The sequence below is a fragment of the Calonectris borealis genome, chromosome 9, assembly GCF_964195595.1.
Source record: "Calonectris borealis chromosome 9, bCalBor7.hap1.2, whole genome shotgun sequence".
NCBI classification, from domain to species: Eukaryota; Metazoa; Chordata; class Aves; order Procellariiformes; family Procellariidae; genus Calonectris; species Calonectris borealis.
In genome coordinates this window covers 12137468-12153590 of record NC_134320.1, presented here as the reverse complement: position 1 = coordinate 12153590, position 16123 = coordinate 12137468, and the positions used below count along the sequence as shown (strand labels likewise).

Below are 16123 nucleotides of genomic sequence, written 5' to 3'. Positions count from 1 at the left end.
ATTGGGACAAATTTGACCTATTTTAGCAAAATACGCATTTTGGATAATGCTGAGAAGTGTCAAGAAAATATTAAGAAAATAAACCTCCAGGGTAGGTTTTTAAGGAAGAATGGGTAAGTTCAAAGTTACTTTCTGTAGCAAGCTAGTACCCTTAGAGGGTAAGGGAGCAGAAGTAGGTGATTTTTCACGCAAGTATTAACACCCCTAAAGCTTTCTAAAGCAGTAAGGCAAACAGTGATCTAGATTAAATTATTGAGGTGTACACCCCTCTGCCTGGAAAAATGTCCTTAGAAGTCATAGTAATTCTTTGTAGAAAGTGAAAGCTAAAACTCAGTAGGCTTGTATAGAGGTATAATATGAAACAGATGTTTTGAAGAAGTTTGAAATAGGGCTTATAGAACTAGCGGGAGATAAACAAAAAACAAACATGCAAACATAACTCTAAAGAGCTGCCAAAACTTCAGGGAAAATGATGGGAGGGGAATGGTTTTAGGAAGAAAAGTGGGAGGAGAGAGGAGATTATTCTGGCTAACATATGGTCAGTCATGTCTATATAAATGCAATGCTATTCACTTCTGGGTATTGCAGTTCAGGAAGTACAAGAAGAATTACTAGTTGTGATCTTTGAAGAAAAAACTAGAAGAGCTGAGCTGGCTTACTCTACCGAAGAGAAGAATGAGGAGAGACATGATTGCCATCTCTGCACAAGCTTTTCACATATTGGAGGGGAATACCCTGAGGTTTCTTGTCTAGTCCTCACTGGATAATTAATAGGTGTTAAATGCAGCCAGGGTGACTTTCAGAGTCTTCAGCTACACAGCAGTCTGTGTAACTGAGCAGTGACATCGCTGAATAACAGCTATAGAATTTGATGGAAGAATAAAAACAGGCTAGACTAACTGCGGCTATTAATACTGGCAGCCTTCTCAGAGAGAGTGCAGGAAAGAGACAAAGGAGAACTAATCTAAATTTCTGTCTTGTAAGATAAGTAAAGCTTTAAAGTTTTTTAATAACATAAAATTCGATGATCTTTGCAATACAACTGTTCTAAGGCCTGCTTCTTGAAGACTTTTGTACACAAGTTAATTGCCATGAAAAAGTTTTCTGCTGTTTTCTTTCTGCAGCAGATAAAACTGGAGATACCTGTTCATGTTTTAAGTTTGCTGGGACAGTTTTGTACTCGCACCTATTTTTGTAGCTAAACATTTCTTGATGGGGGCTGGGGGAGAAGCAAGTTTCTTGTTTTGCTCTCTTGATTTGACTTGATTTGACTATTTTTTCATCACTTTCTAGCCCTATATTTTGTAGGGGCTTTTAAAATGTTGCGAATCGGGTCATCTCACTGATTAACAATATAAAACCAAGCTTAATTATGTTTCCATTACTAGGGAAATCTCTATTGCCCTTTGTGTAGTGTCTTGTGGCCCTTAAGTAGGAAGAAGCTGGCAATGATGGCTGAGAGCAAGGTAACTTAGGGTAACTGTCCCTGACTGAGAAGCCTCTACTTAATACTTTAAGATTTGGGGGGCTGGAGAGGTTATTGTGATACACTGAAAACCACGTGAAGGGGAACACGGAGCATGAATGGTGTGTAACTCCTGGCTTCAAGAGATTTGGCAGAGGTGAGGGAGAAAAGAATCTGAAAAATAGCTCTGAATTAGTTTATTTGGTATTGTGGGTGACAGTGCTGTCTGCGTGATGATCATTAGAGCCTTAGAGTTGTGGAGTTAGGTTTGAGGAAATAAGATGGCTAGCTTGGAGATACTTGGTTTAATTGTGGTGATGGGCTGTGTGGGGCTATAATCGAGCTGGGGATGTCTGGCTTGATACTGAGGGAGGGGAATAGCGGAGTATTAGAATGACAGGAGGTTATCTTGCCTTCCCCTGCCACAGCTGTTTTCACCCTATCTTTATTGCATGAGGAGGAGAGCAGCCCAACACAGGAGCCAATCTGAAGACTAAACTTCCAGTCCTAACAAGTAAATCTCTACTGATTATCTTTCTGAACTGCATATAAAGGGCTTTCCAGGTTATGGACTATGAAAGTTTGACTAGCTTTGTTTTGGCTTGGATAATACACTCAGACTTAGAATAAGTGAATGCAGTACAGCCGCATTCAGAACTTGTTTCTTTCACGCAACAAAAAATGCCTTAAAAAAAAAAAATGCTGACCAGTAAACACACTTAAATGGGAAGATGTTCTTAAGATTTTTTTCATTTGATTTCTATTAGGCTGCGCTGTTTCAGGTTTAGCCTGTTTGGGTCTATTTTCCTTCAGAGTCATCAACGTGAGTGACATGCAAATAGGATGTCAGGGCATAAAGCAATATATCTGTTTGCCATAAGGAAACCTATACCACTGCTTTAATTCTGAAGTTTACATCTGAAGTTTTTGCAGTTGCTGAATATGAACTGTTTAAACCTGATTTTCGTTTGGTTTATTGAAAGTCCATCTCTGTTCATAACTTTTGCTAGCTCTTTGAAACAGATCTCTTGGTGATAGCTCTGTATATTACAGAAATAGTGCTGAATAAACAACTTCTGGAAATGAACATCAAACCAATTCCCCTGAAAGCCCTTGCTGTCTGTCTATGGCAGCATGACTGGTGTTTTCCTTCGTCAGGCAGTCTCAGGGGATCTCTAATCCCATCTCTGTGACTGCTGGTTGTGCCCTATTTACCAGTGAAGGCTTGGGGTTGTTAGCCTCCTGCAACTCTTAGAGATACAGGACTAATGCTCAGTTGGGAGGCCACGCTGGCAGTGTGTTAAGGGAGAGATCAAATTTTGATGGCAATGTGAGTGAAAAGAAGGCGGCTTAGTCCTATGCTGAAGAAATTGGCAGTCCTGAGCTTACGGTATTGGGAAGACTCAAAGGATTTGTGAAAGATGCAGGTGGTAAGATTGACTTAAGAAGCCTTCTTAAACAATGAACTTTAAGGGCAGAGAGTGGCATTGAACAGCAGGAAGGGAACAAGCTCTGAGAAGTCTTTCATTGCTTCCTTTTTAGCCTTTGAAATTAATAGATGGAGGTGGAATCTCATATGTGCCCTGGTACATACATTAGAGGTAGAGAAATAAAGACTTGGGAAAAGAGAAACATGCAAAAAGATCTGACAAGTAGAACATTCTTCCTTAACAGCAGGAGAAAATGAGCTCAACTCTTCTGGGTGCTCAGGCTGTGATGTATTCTGCAGCTCATCCACCAAGGGGTAACTGGGTAACTCTTCAGATTCTCTAAAACCCTCTTATTGAGGTAATTCAATTTAAAGATATAGCTAAGCTAATTTAATGCCTCTTACAGAAAAGGACAACCCATTTCACAGCTTCATTGCCCTACTGCTTCATGGTGTCTGTGCTCCTCTAACCCGTGTTAAGCAAGCTCAGTTCACCAAACTGGCGGAATACTAATGGAACAAGAAAGTGTATCAGGTGTGCACTTTGTGCATCTTGAGATTGGTCTGGGGACAAAAGACATGAGTGAGTGTGCCATACTATTAAAGAACAGTAAGCTGTTAAGGTAGCTCTGCTGGTTTGGGAAACCTTTGCCCTTAGCAGCAATCCTATTTTTGATAGAAGTTAAGTCAATCTTATTTCACTTACAGTGGATGTGTGGTGTCTCATTGATAGCTCATTACTAAGCTGATACGAAGTTACTTACTACTCGAAAATGAGTACCCTCAGATTTGAAGTAGTAAGTAGTGTGCTGACATAAAGAATTAAAATGTATTTCTTTATTTTGCCAGGATGATTAACTTATTCTTCTAAATGTAAAGCAAAAGTACATCTCACTTTAGAATTTCGCCAATCTCTTATAGGTACCGAGTAGCCTCATTTTCCATATATGCAATATGAACTCAGAGTGGTAAACACACTTCATCTGTGGATTAATACTGTGCTATACCTAGTGTCACTTAAAGCATGCATTTCCTATTGTAAAATATAACCAGCTGTGAGGGGAGTTTTGTTGTATCTGTGCACTTCTAGTACCTGAAAAGCTTAGATAGCTATGGCATGGCATCCTGCTACAACTGTTTCAAACTGGTTTTGTCTTGTATCTCTACTTTACAATACACTCCTCTCCCCCCTTCCCCCCCGAGCGTCTTACTGTATGTAAATAGGGTTGGAGTCATCATATATTTCTGTTGTAGCAACTTCAACTTAAATTTTTGTTTTGAAAGCATATGTAGTAACAATGCCACTGCTTTTTTGAATATTTGAAAGTTATGTATTTTTTTCTATATGTATAGACCATCTGAAGATTCAAGTGGCTGGCCTGCTTCAGTTCAGTGCTTGGTGGCTGTTAAATACAGAACCTTGTTGTTTTCTTAAGGTTGCCAAATTTCTTGAGTCAGTAAGCCAGGTGTGTTAACCTTCATCTGCATGGAACTTAACTGCATACAGCATTGTATTCCTGCATCAAATATAGTATAGTCTTTGAAAGGACAGACTATTGACCAAGTCAGTAATAGCTTTTCAGATCACTTTCTCTTTTCCATTAACTATCCAGTCAGAAGCTGCATAGTTATCACTTCATCCTTCAGTACCACAACTCAGCATTCCTGGAATGTTTTAGGATTAAGGAAGTAGACAGGAGCCAGTTTGATAGGTACTGTGCTCAAAAACATTGCACATTTAAATATGTTTTATTTCTGCTTTGTTGCCAGAAGAGGGAGCAGTGATTTAACTTTCTCATCTTTTCAAAACTACTTATATCTGTTCTAGTAATAGTATGTCGAAATTGAATGTTATGGGGTTCTCTTACTTTATTTTATTTATTGTAGAGGTGCGGGGGACTGAAATGTAAAGCTGGGCCTGATAAGGATTTTTGATTTTCAGCACTTTTAATTATCAGCCTTCTGGTTTGGAAGCTGTTATAGGATATTTCAGCCTGATAGTAAGCTTGCTCATCATCTGAGAATGTTATATTTCATGTGTTTAAGATTTACCTGGTTCTGTGGTGGGATGTGTCATCAGAACAATGGCTTCATAACCTAGAGCAAATTAGTATCAGTTGGGTCAGTTTTCAACAGTGCAAATACTTCTAAATGAAAAGCTTGAACTCCTTTTCTAAAGCTGTGAAGATATGCTTGGTTATTTGCCTCAAGGAAGACCTTATGTTAGTGATAAGGGTTGAAGGAATGTAGTTGAAATAGGAACACAAATAATACTTATGACAGATCTCAACACTGGCAGTGCTTGACTCCTGGAGGGGAGCATGGTTTTGATTTAAGGCAGTTATTCTTAAGCCATACTAACGTGAATAAAACTGACTAAAATTATGATTCAGCTAGTGAAGAAGATGAAGTTTATGCTGCACAGATTTACGCAGAGGTGGGGGAAAACAGATGCAACCACCACTGCCCTCCCCGCAACGTAATTTCTTTTTCTCTCTTTATGTAAAGCTAAAGCATCTTCTTTTAAGTGTTTTGAACATCAACATGTGTTAATAATAAACTTGTATCCCGTAATGTGATATCTGTTTAGCATGAGAAACTTACAAACTCTTCTATAACTGTAGTGTGTAGCTTAGGAAAAGGTGTCTAGGTAACAACTTTGAGTTTAGTATTACTTAACTCCAAAATAATGAGTAAAAGTAAATATCTGAACTTTCCTTTTACTGGTATAGCAATTCAGTGTAAGGTGACTAAAAGCTGATGTGGGCTTGTTGTGGTTCTTGTGTAGAAGCTCTTCTACATAGAAGTTTCCTGTATGCAGAAGTTTCATTTCTTTGTAGAACTGCTGTGTATTTAAAGACTGATTTACTCTCAATTCTTTACATATTACATAGGTCTAAGAAAATCTACAAAGAAGCGCAGTGAATCACCACCTGCTGAGCTCCCCAGTTTGCGGCGGAGCACACGGCAAAAGACCACGGGCTCCTGTGCTAGCACCAGGTAAAAATTAAGATAATGAAACATGATTACTGTAGTGGGTTGACATTAATGTCACTTTCCTGCATGAAAACTGACCTTGTCTATCTCTTACTTTGCTATTGTAGAAGTAGCTGTAGCTTTTCAGGCCTGCTGGGTTACTCTGTACACCAGTGTCACGGATAGTGCATAGAATTTGTCACCATCAGACCTTCAATAAGTCACTCAACTGTGGGGGTGGAGGAAAAGAAACACCTAAAGCCAATATTGCAAATTTAAGTAATCCTTTCCTTAGGGAGGTGTTTTTTAAAAAGATACTAAACACTAAGAGAGTGCCAAACTACTGTCCATCATAAATAATAAAATAGATGACTCTTTTGAAAAATAAAAGACTGCATGGTACCACACAGGACTCTGTTTTAATAGTGTACATTGTTGAGCTGACTCAGCTTGTCAGCAGCTGCATCTGAACAATACTACAAATATCTATGTACTTAATATACTTTCTGATGCAGGGGAAAATTAGTCCTGAATTAATAATTTTAAGCAGCTGGTAGATGAAGTGGGAGGGGAGAGTAAATGTGTCCTGTGATGCAAAAAATTTTTGTAGTTGCATATATTCTGAAGCTAGACTTACGAAGCCTTAACAAGCTTTATTTTTTTTTTCTTATGCCTAACTACACTTTGTAGTTCCAGCACAACTTCTTTTCTGTCTTCTGTGCCATAAAAAAAAAGCTTCTGAAGTCTGATTCTATTGCCAAGTGTGCATTTGAATTTGACTGTTTACTTTGTAGGCATATATATTTGTAGTGGTGATGACAGTAGTGCTTAAAAAAGCAAATTTAAAAAGGCTTGTGCCCTCACACTTGTTCTGGCACTGAAAACCAAGTTGAACATGAGAGTTCTCTTTGTGCTTTCAGTAGTTCAGAAGTTCCTTTAAAGATAGTTACTGTCATTGGACTTCTCAGATGTGTACGTGAGTTGTAACTAACAGTCACTTTAATCCTGCTCATTTTGAGTATTATATTTTAGTAGACTGCCTTGTCTTGAAGGGTATAATGTAAGGACCTAGCTGTAATGCGTTAGTATAAACAAATCACTGCCACGGTGCAGGGCAAGGAGGGTAAAGAAGAGTTGGATAATTTTGTGAAGACTGATTCTTACACAAATCTGATAGTTTGTGTGTGCTAGCGATCTACGTAACTGTTATGTGATTTTGAGTAGTCTCACATTAATAAATCTCTTGTCTTAGTTCATAAGGTCCTAAACTTTGTTTTTTGAATCTTTAGTCGGCGAGGCTCTGGCCTGGGCAAAAGAGGAGCAGCCGAAGCTCGCCGACAGGAGAAGATGGCTGATCCTGACAACAACCAGGATGGAGTTAACTCTTCAGCTGCACGTACAGATGAGGCTCCCCAGGGAGCTGCAGGTAAGAAGAAATTCCAGCTGAAGCATTTTTAGTATAGTTGCTGATTATAAACTTCTTCTTTGCATTTAAAAATAATTAAATGGATTAAGTTCTTGGGAGAAGTTATTGTTTAAGCTGGTACAGCTGGTAAATAATTCTGGAAGGTGAGGGGACCTTTATTTTTTGAATCTGATCTCTTGGATATCTGGTACATGTTTCAGTTATGCTTTTTTGTAGTCTCCAAACTATGTCGAATAAAGTAGACTCCAGTTTTCAGGCATCTACCTTTTTTTTTAAAAAATGTAACTTCAGCTGATGCTGCATAAATTACTGTACTGCCAGCCGAAAAGACACCCAACTGTTCAGAATACAGAAGGCATGCATTTACCTGTAAAAGCACTTTTGTAACTACTTATAAATATTCTACAAGTTTTCTGTTGAAATGGCAAGCGTGTCAGTACTGGAGAAATTTGTAACCAAGTTATATATTTTTACTTGCACAGTCCTATTAAATAGTACTTTAATTTTATCATGTGGTCCTAATCAGTAGTGAGTTCAAAGGAGCTTTCCAGCAATTATGCTGGATTGTAGAAAATCTCAAATGTTCTCTGCTTAAAGCTAGCTACATCAGTACAAAAAGACAAAATTAACAGAAGCGAAGTGCAGCATAACACTCAATTAAGAAAAGCATAAATTTACCAAGGATACAGGTAAATCTGTCTGAAAGGTAACTTGCTGATCTAGCTGTATTTTTTTTTTGTTATCTTGTGCAGATACAGCCTCTTTATTCAGCTTTTTGGAAAGTATTAGACCTGTAGACTGGTCTATTTAAAATGACAATTGTACAGAAGTATGATGGTGGCAATGTTAAATGCAGAGCACTCTTCTGATGGTGGACACTTTTCTTGATGGCGGAATTGATGCGAATTTTGTAGCTTTAAAGACACTTTAACTTGCATTAATCTCTCTTTTATTCCTTTAGCTTCTAGTTCTGTTGCTGGGGCTGTAGGTATGACAACCTCTGGAGAGAGTGAGTCAGATGATTCTGAGATGGGAAGACTACAAGGTATAAAAGTTGTTATTAATTTACCATTTATTTTTTGTTTGCAGCCTATAAATAGCCAGACCTACCCAAATTCTGTATTATATGTAGCGGGAAGGCTGTATTTTGTTTCTCTGTCTGTGAATGTGTTGCTTTGCTTACTGTAGTTCTGAAGTACGGAGTTACAAGCTTTAATTCACTAAAGATGCAAGAATTTGGAAGAAATGTCTGGAAAGGGTGGTATAGTGTCCTTACTCATTTACATGGGGTATAACACACTACTATTGATGATTTTTCAAGAGGAAGTGGGGGGAGAGAATTGAGAACTCGGTCCTATTAAGTGTGTAAGCTCAAATATGAAAATAAGTCTTTGCAAGAGTGTTTTCAGTTGACAGGCCAGGTTAGGCCTGCTGTTACTCTGCCTGCTTCTGTATAACATTTTTTTGTGTGCTTATCATTGATACCCATGTTGCTGTAAGCTTTGACCAAACAAAATCTGAATGTTCTTAAAATGCTTGCTTTTGTGCTTGGGCTATAAAGGATTCAGGTCTCAAAACCTGAGAGTACAGACAGGAAGAAGCTCAGTTTGCATGTCCTGCAACTGTTTTAATGATTTTGCCGCTACATTGCAAGGAGTTCTGAGATCATGATCTCCCTTGTAAATGACAGGTTTTGGTTAATCTGGATATTTAATGTGGAAATGAGTGCTGTGTCACTTCCAGTTCACTTGCTTGTAGTCCTCAGTAAGCGTAGGTATGCATTAGGAATATTGAGCTAAATTGGTTTTTACTATTAATTGTTACTGTATTGATCAGCAGTAGTCATGCTTGTTACAACAAAAATCAGAATCACCCACTTAGTCTAGCTTAAGTAAGACTACTGAAAAGTGTTCAAAAACAAAACCAAAAAACACCTAATGTCTAGCAGAGTTCTTCCTTGTCCTGCTCATCAACAAATAAAGCTGTGAACTTTTTTTCAGTGTCATTTTTTCAGACTAATAGTGCCACTCAGTTCCTGAAAATGTGAAGATAAGCTTAACCTATTCTATGTAGTTTTGAGTTCAGATTTGAAATTAGTCTGATATATCTGCTATTCTCGATCTAGAATTACAGCAATTTAGTAGACCAGATTTCTTCTGTAAAATATATAACTCTGGAAACTCAGTGGGTGACTTCTTAAAGTCTTAATGCTCTGATGCATACAAAAATGATCTATTTGTTCCCTAAAGGTCATCTTTTTGGTGTTTTTTGGAAATCAAGGTTGCTGCAGTCATCTAATCCTAACTCTTCTTTCTTAAAGTATCAGAATTCTAGTAGTCTTAAATTATAGCATCGTGGAATTTAAGCTTTTAAAAATATGTAGAAGCTTTGACAATGGCTGTTATCCTCTGTTTGCTTTTAGCTCTATTAGAGGCTAGGGGTCTTCCTCCTCACCTGTTTGGCCCTCTTGGTCCTCGGATGTCGCAGCTCTTCCACAGGACAATTGGAAGTGGAGCTAGTAAGCAAAGTTTGTCTAATTTGACTTAATTCTTTCCACTTCCAGACTAGTAGAATTCAGCCACTAGTAAATTCTAATATTTGTATTAGCTTTGTAGTTTAACATAATATTTTACATGTTGGAGATTTGTGTGTCATGATAGTGCTAGACCACTGGTCAACAATATTAATTTGCTTGCCTTCCTATAAGGAAGAGAAATTTGCTTTAGCCATATTTCTTTTCTTTTCTTTTTTGGGGCATCTTTAATGTTCCCTTCTAGGTGGGGAAGGGAGGGTTCTTGCCTTTTCACCCCTTCCTTATCTTTTTCTTTTGCATGATGGGCTGCTTAACAAAAGACCTCTCCAACCCACTTGGGGTTTTTGCTAGCTTTAAACAAGTGCTTAAGCTAGCTTTAAAACTGTTAGTAGATGTCAGTTCTAAGGTATTTTGTTTATAGTTTCGAAGGTGTCTTAGGTTACAGACAGAAATAATTTTCTTCAGGCGGTGTGTCAATGAGAGCATGGGTCCTTAGTCTTGTTCCACCATCTCTGCATTATGCAGCTGGATAAGATGCATACCTTCTAGTCCAAGTCTGGCTTCCCAGGAGAGCCAAAGGCAGTCTGTTACACTGCCTGCCAAGAAGAGGATGGGGTCTCATGGATACTCCATGTGCTGTATTATCCAGGGGGTGTGTTGAAAAGTCCTTTGCTTTATAAAGGTGTGGGTGTGGGTTCTGGCACCCGCTATAGGTTGGCAAGATGGCTATGGTGAGCAGTGTGGTGGACTCCCTGTGCTGACCAGTCTGCACTGGAAAGACAGCCAAGAGTGAGATTTTTGCCTCTCTTTCCTATCCCGCCCTTTTTATGACAGGGAAAGGAAATGAAACTACAAATACAGAGGAAAATAAACTATCTCTGGTCTTCCACTCTGGCAGAAGTATAGCATAACAGTTCCCTTGAACACTTATGTCTTCTAATATCTTCTTTCCTAATCTTTTTTCTGGATATCTAGGTTCTAAAGCCCAACAGCTTTTACAAGGTCTCCAAGCCACTGATGAAAGTCAGCAACTACAGGCAGTGATAGAGATGTGCCAGCTGTTGGTCATGGGAAATGAAGAAACATTAGGAGGATTTCCAGTCAAGAGTGTTGTACCAGCTTTGGTAAAGATTAATTCTCATATTTCTATTGGAGGATATAATACTCAATATCTTGCTTAAATAAAATATTCTTAATTTATATTATATATTCTTAATTTTATATATATATGTATGTGTATCGATCTATATATCTCATTATTTGGTTTTAAGGACATGTTTTGCTAAATTTTGGTAATTCTATTCTTTAATAGCTCAAGAATAGGTAGTGGCTCTTTTGAAACTTTTACCAAAATTCAAAGTCCTGAGTCAAAAGCTACAATACTGATTTCTGCTCTTTATTTATGTTGATATCTAGATACTTTTTACTAAACTAACAATACTTTTTTTCTAAAAAACAGATAACACTGCTGCAGATGGAGCACAACTTTGACATTGTAAGTGATTTGTAATGTTTAAGAAATTTTTTTAAATAGAAAAATGTATCATTTGAACTTAAAAGCAAATACCTATGTATTTAACAGATGAACCATGCATGTCGGGCCTTAACATATATGATGGAAGCACTTCCCAGATCATCTGCTGTAGTGGTAGATGCAATTCCTGTCTTCTTGGAAAAGGTAAAATGAAATCAAAACAGTGCTAAACTAATCTGAGGGGATTTTATCTTTTGTTTTAACTTTAGCATATACCATTAAGATAATGGCTTCTTTTCATAGCTTACAAGATAATACATAATGCATGAGAAGCTTTTAAAAACAGGTTTACTCTTTGTTCATACCCTTACTGAAAAGCACTACCTGCTTCACTGAGAACTTTTTGTCTGATTGGTGCTGCAAAGATACTGCGTAATTATACAAACTGGTAACTCTTGGAGTAGCTATATAGCTGATCTAGCCTTAAATTGTCTAGCTTGATTACAGCTAGCAGTGCAGCTGCATTAGTATATGTACTTAGTACAGGCTAACTGTCCAAATGGTAATGAAGATGATTATTTTTACAAACTGGTTTAGAAATTAATCTACAAGCTTTCTTGTTTTCTTGTAGCTGCAAGTTATTCAGTGCATTGATGTGGCAGAGCAGGCGCTTACAGCCCTGGAGATGTTATCACGCAGGCATAGTAAAGCCATTCTGCAGGCAGTAAGTAAAAAAGAAAGCACTTTTACCTCTACCAGTTCTACATTTTGGTGGTCTTCTGTAAAGATGAAATAAGAAAAAGTTTCTGTGACTTTAGCTGTACTGAGAGTGAAAATGTTTGTTTATTTTATTATAGGGTGGGTTGGCAGACTGTTTGCTGTATCTGGAATTCTTCAGTATAAATGCACAAAGGAATGCACTAGCTATTGCTGCCAACTGCTGCCAGAGTATAACACCTGATGAGTTTCACTTTGTGGCAGACTCTTTGCCACTGCTTACACAAAGGTTAACCCATCAGGTAAGAAGCTGTTATAAAACAGAAAGTTTTAACTTTGACCTGGAAGTACTATAAAGTTGCCTCCAGATATCTAGTTCTTTACTGTGTGTTATTTGCCTTTGCAATATGGTAATTGCTTTAAAGTTTCTATACTGTCAAGTTGTGATATTCTAACGTGCATATGGACCTTTTGTTTTTTGTAAATGTGCTGTAGGGATTCATGACACCCCTATTAATTTTGTAAAATGGAATAAATAAGGTACTTAACTTAGAACATGAATAGTAGTGGGTTTGTAGTCCTTACTTGTTGCCCATCAGTAAGAGGATATCCAGTAGCATTACTGCTCTTTTTTCTTAACAAATGAGTTGCAAGGTTCCCTCTCACTTCAAACTCAGAAGAGCTTCAGTTTCAATTTTTGTGGTTTTTGGTTTGACTTTTTGGGAGGGCTTACGGCTTTGAAAAAAGAAAATTCCTACTCTTGCACAGTAGTTTGAAGTGATGAATCCTAAATCATGGGGCTCCTAAGATCTGCCTATCCTGCAGTGCTCATAATGAGTTCATAAATGAGCCCTCACAATGACTATTGCACTGAAAGAGATTTGGACATACTGCTTGGTTGGCAGATCTCTGTTAAAAAAGTGAAAAGGGAGAAATTATGTTGTTCCTTAACAAAATGGAAGCTTCCAGGTAATGTTTTTATGTATTCTTGTGCTATTCTTAATTTTGCCAACATCTTCTTGCTGAGAGACCACTTGAATCTTTGAGGCAGCTTCACAGAAGTCAAATGTCAGCTTTAGATGGTGCTTTGGAAACAGGAAGCACCACTCTCAGCAGTAGTAGGGACAAGTACTGACTCCTGCTCTCTGAAGAGAAGCTACAGCCCACAAAAGTAAGATTTCAAGAAATTTTGCAGTGGAATTTTTCTGGCAAAGAAAATCTTGAGTTAGCTCTTAACAGAATAGCTGAGGTTGGAAAGGACCTCTCAATTATTTAGTCCTAACCCCCTGCTTAAGCAAGGTCAACTAGAGCAGATTGCCCAGGACCATGGCCAGCTGATTTTTTAAAAACTCCAAGTATGGAGACTTACTCTCTCCGGGCAACCTCTTCCAGTGTTCAACCACTCTTACAGTAAAAGTTTTATTATGTTCAGATGAACTTTTCTGAGTGTTTCAATGAACTTTTAACTAGAGTTATTTTTAGAGCAATCTTTACTATCTTGGTGTCTTTGGATTTGCTGTCTTGGCTGCGCTGCATGATACAAAAATCAGGCTTCACGTAGTCTGTACAACAGTAGCCTTCACTCCTGCTTATTACCTATATCTCCTGTTGCTTTGGCTTTGTAGCTCTCTTCCCTTTTGTTTCCTCCTTGTAGAATCCAAAAAGGATATTATAGACCCATTTATTCATCTCTAAAGATCCCTTAAAGGTATTTGTGTTGCAAGTGTGAGGTGTTTCCCAGGGAGTATGCCATATCAGGAGGTCAGTTTAGACTGTGTCAATGAAATTAAAATTCAGAGCTGTGATATTCTGTAAAATGTGATTTGATTGGCCTTTTTGGAGAAATGTTATGAATGCTTCAAAATGAAAGGATAATCTAATGCAAGTTAAAATATTTTAATTCAAACAAATACTTAACTTTTTTTACAATAGGACAAAAAGTCTGTTGAAAGCACTTGTCTCTGTTTTGCACGGCTAGTGGACAACTTCCAGCATGAGGAGGTAAGGGTGTGGTTTTTTGGGTGTGGATTTTTGTTTCCTTCTTCCCTCCCTCCGTTTCTCCTAAGGGCTTACCTTTCAAAGTCAGACTAACGTTTTTAATTTTGCTGTTCCCTCCTGAAGAACTTGCTCCAGCAGGTTGCTTCCAAGGACTTGTTAACAAATATCCAGCAACTCTTGGTAGTGACGCCTCCTATCCTGAGCTCAGGAATGTTCATCATGGTGGTGCGCATGTTTTCCTTAATGTGCTCCAATTGTCCTACACTTGCAGTCCAACTTATGAAGCAAAGTGAGTTCTTGCTCTTTCATATTCTGGGAGACCTATTTAAGTTAATGCCTACAGTCAATATGAAACTCTGTGCACTTGATTATACAAATACTGTGTTCTCTTATTTTTCTTTCTCTTACTATGCTTCTCCTGGGATACAAAGTTCAGTTAATCTTGTTGAAAGTTTTTTCCTGAGGGGTTTTTCTCCTCTTTCCTATGTCTAGCTGTTGTCACTGGAGCGCTTGCCTAAATTTCAGTCTGTATTAGCTGGACAAGTTACTCTCATTTCAACACAAGTTGAATAATTCTTTTCGTAGTCTTTACTAGGTGAGGGAAACATGTGATTTAAGGGCTTTTTCTAAGGGAAAACATGAAGAAAAGTAACCGCTGTGTAGCTGTCTTAATTCTCACTTGTTTTCTTATTTTCATCTTGTAAATTTTAACTTGTTACTTCAACTGCCCTGTATGTTCCCCTGTTTTCTTCTGTGCCCTGTATATTGGTGATATTCCCCCTTTAGATGTTCCTAAAGGAAAAAAAACCCCAAACGAAAAAAAAACACAAACCCCAGACCTGAGAACATTTCTTACAATGTTCGAAGAGATGGCTTTTGTCTTACTGTCTACTGACTGACTGCTTAGGGTATGACTATCTCTTCTGCATAGTGTCTAACACAAAATGGAGTCCATATTCTGATACAGGCAATCTCATAAATAATAATTTTTATAGATATTGCAGAAACGCTTCACTTCCTCCTTTGTGGAGCCTCAAATGGGAGTTGTCAAGAACAAATTGACCTCGTTCCACGAAGTCCTCAAGAACTTTATGAGCTTACTTCTCTTATCTGGTAAGTTCTGCAGCCTTGGGTTTTGGGTCTGGTTGGTATCTTAAAATCTATAACTTCTCTAAAATGAAGGCAAACAGGTTTCAGCTGTTGTGGTTTAACCCCAGCCAGCAACTAAGTACCACACAGCTGCTCGCTCACTCCCAGCCCCAGTGGGATGGGGGAAATAATTGGAAGAGTAAAAGTGAGAACACTTATGGGTTGACAAAGAACAGTTTAATTATTGAAATAAAATATAATAATAATATGTAATTAAAAAGAAGATAACAAAAAGAGAGAGAAATAAAACCCAAGAAAGAGAAGTGATGCAAATGAAAAAAAAAAAACAACTCCAAAAACAATTGCTCATCACCAACCCACCAATGCCCACCCAGTCTCTGAGCAGCAGCACCCCACCCAGCTTTCCCCTAGTTTATATATTGAGCATGACATCATATGATACGGAATATTCTGTTGGCCAGTTTGGGTCAGCTGTCCTGGCTGTACCCTGTCCCAGCTCCTCCCAGCTTCCTGTTTATCTCCAGCCTTCTGAGTCTGTAGAGCATGAGAAGCTGAAAAGGCCTTGACTCTGTGTAAGCACTGCTCAGCAATAACAAAAACATCCCTGTGTTATCAACACTGTTTTCAGCATAAATCCAAAACATAGCCCGGTACTAGCTATTGTGAACAGAATTAACTCTATCTGAGCCAAAACCAGCACATCAGCTTAGGTGGACTTTATTTTATACTTCTAGTAAAATACTGTTTTAATGTTCTTTACAGCGAACTGATGCCTTGCCTGCCAAAAGAGGGAATTTTTGCTGTTGATACTATGCTAAAGAAAGGAAATGCGCAAAATACAGATGGTGCAATATGGCAATGGCGAGATGACAGGGGTCTCTGGCATCCCTATAACAGGATTGATAGTCGAATAATAGAGGTAGTAATTCCACACATTTGTGTGGTGATGTTTTTTAAATATGCGTGCGGTTGTATAAGGAATTGAGTGCTTTCTT

The 16123-nt window shown here is 38.1% G+C and overlaps 1 protein-coding gene across 17 annotated transcripts in view; it reads left to right on the top strand.

Annotated features, from left to right (window-relative positions):
* TRIP12 (thyroid hormone receptor interactor 12) overlaps nt 1-16123 on the top strand; it is an 83162-nt gene that overhangs the window by 40506 nt on the left and 26533 nt on the right. For 15 of the 17 annotated variants that reach the window (XR_012674838.1, XM_075158247.1, XM_075158239.1 and 12 more), the window contains 13 exons: nt 5789-5894; nt 7160-7296; nt 8258-8341; nt 9719-9814; nt 10805-10953; nt 11289-11324; nt 11412-11507; nt 11935-12027; nt 12161-12322; nt 13953-14021; nt 14142-14307; nt 15014-15131; nt 15891-16047. Coding sequence is in view for 16 of the 17 variants with exons in the window: in XM_075158247.1 (XP_075014348.1) it covers nt 5789-5894; nt 7160-7296; nt 8258-8341; nt 9719-9814; nt 10805-10953; nt 11289-11324; nt 11412-11507; nt 11935-12027; nt 12161-12322; nt 13953-14021; nt 14142-14307; nt 15014-15131; nt 15891-16047 (1469 nt within the window). In the remaining variant the exon portion in view is untranslated. Of the gene's footprint in view, nt 1-3329; nt 3430-5788; nt 5895-7159; nt 7297-8257; nt 8342-9718; nt 9815-10804; nt 10954-11288; nt 11325-11411; nt 11508-11934; nt 12028-12160; nt 12323-13952; nt 14022-14141; nt 14308-15013; nt 15132-15890; nt 16048-16123 lie in introns of those variants that run through there. The other 2 variants (XM_075158252.1, XM_075158243.1) reach the window with 2 other exon arrangements.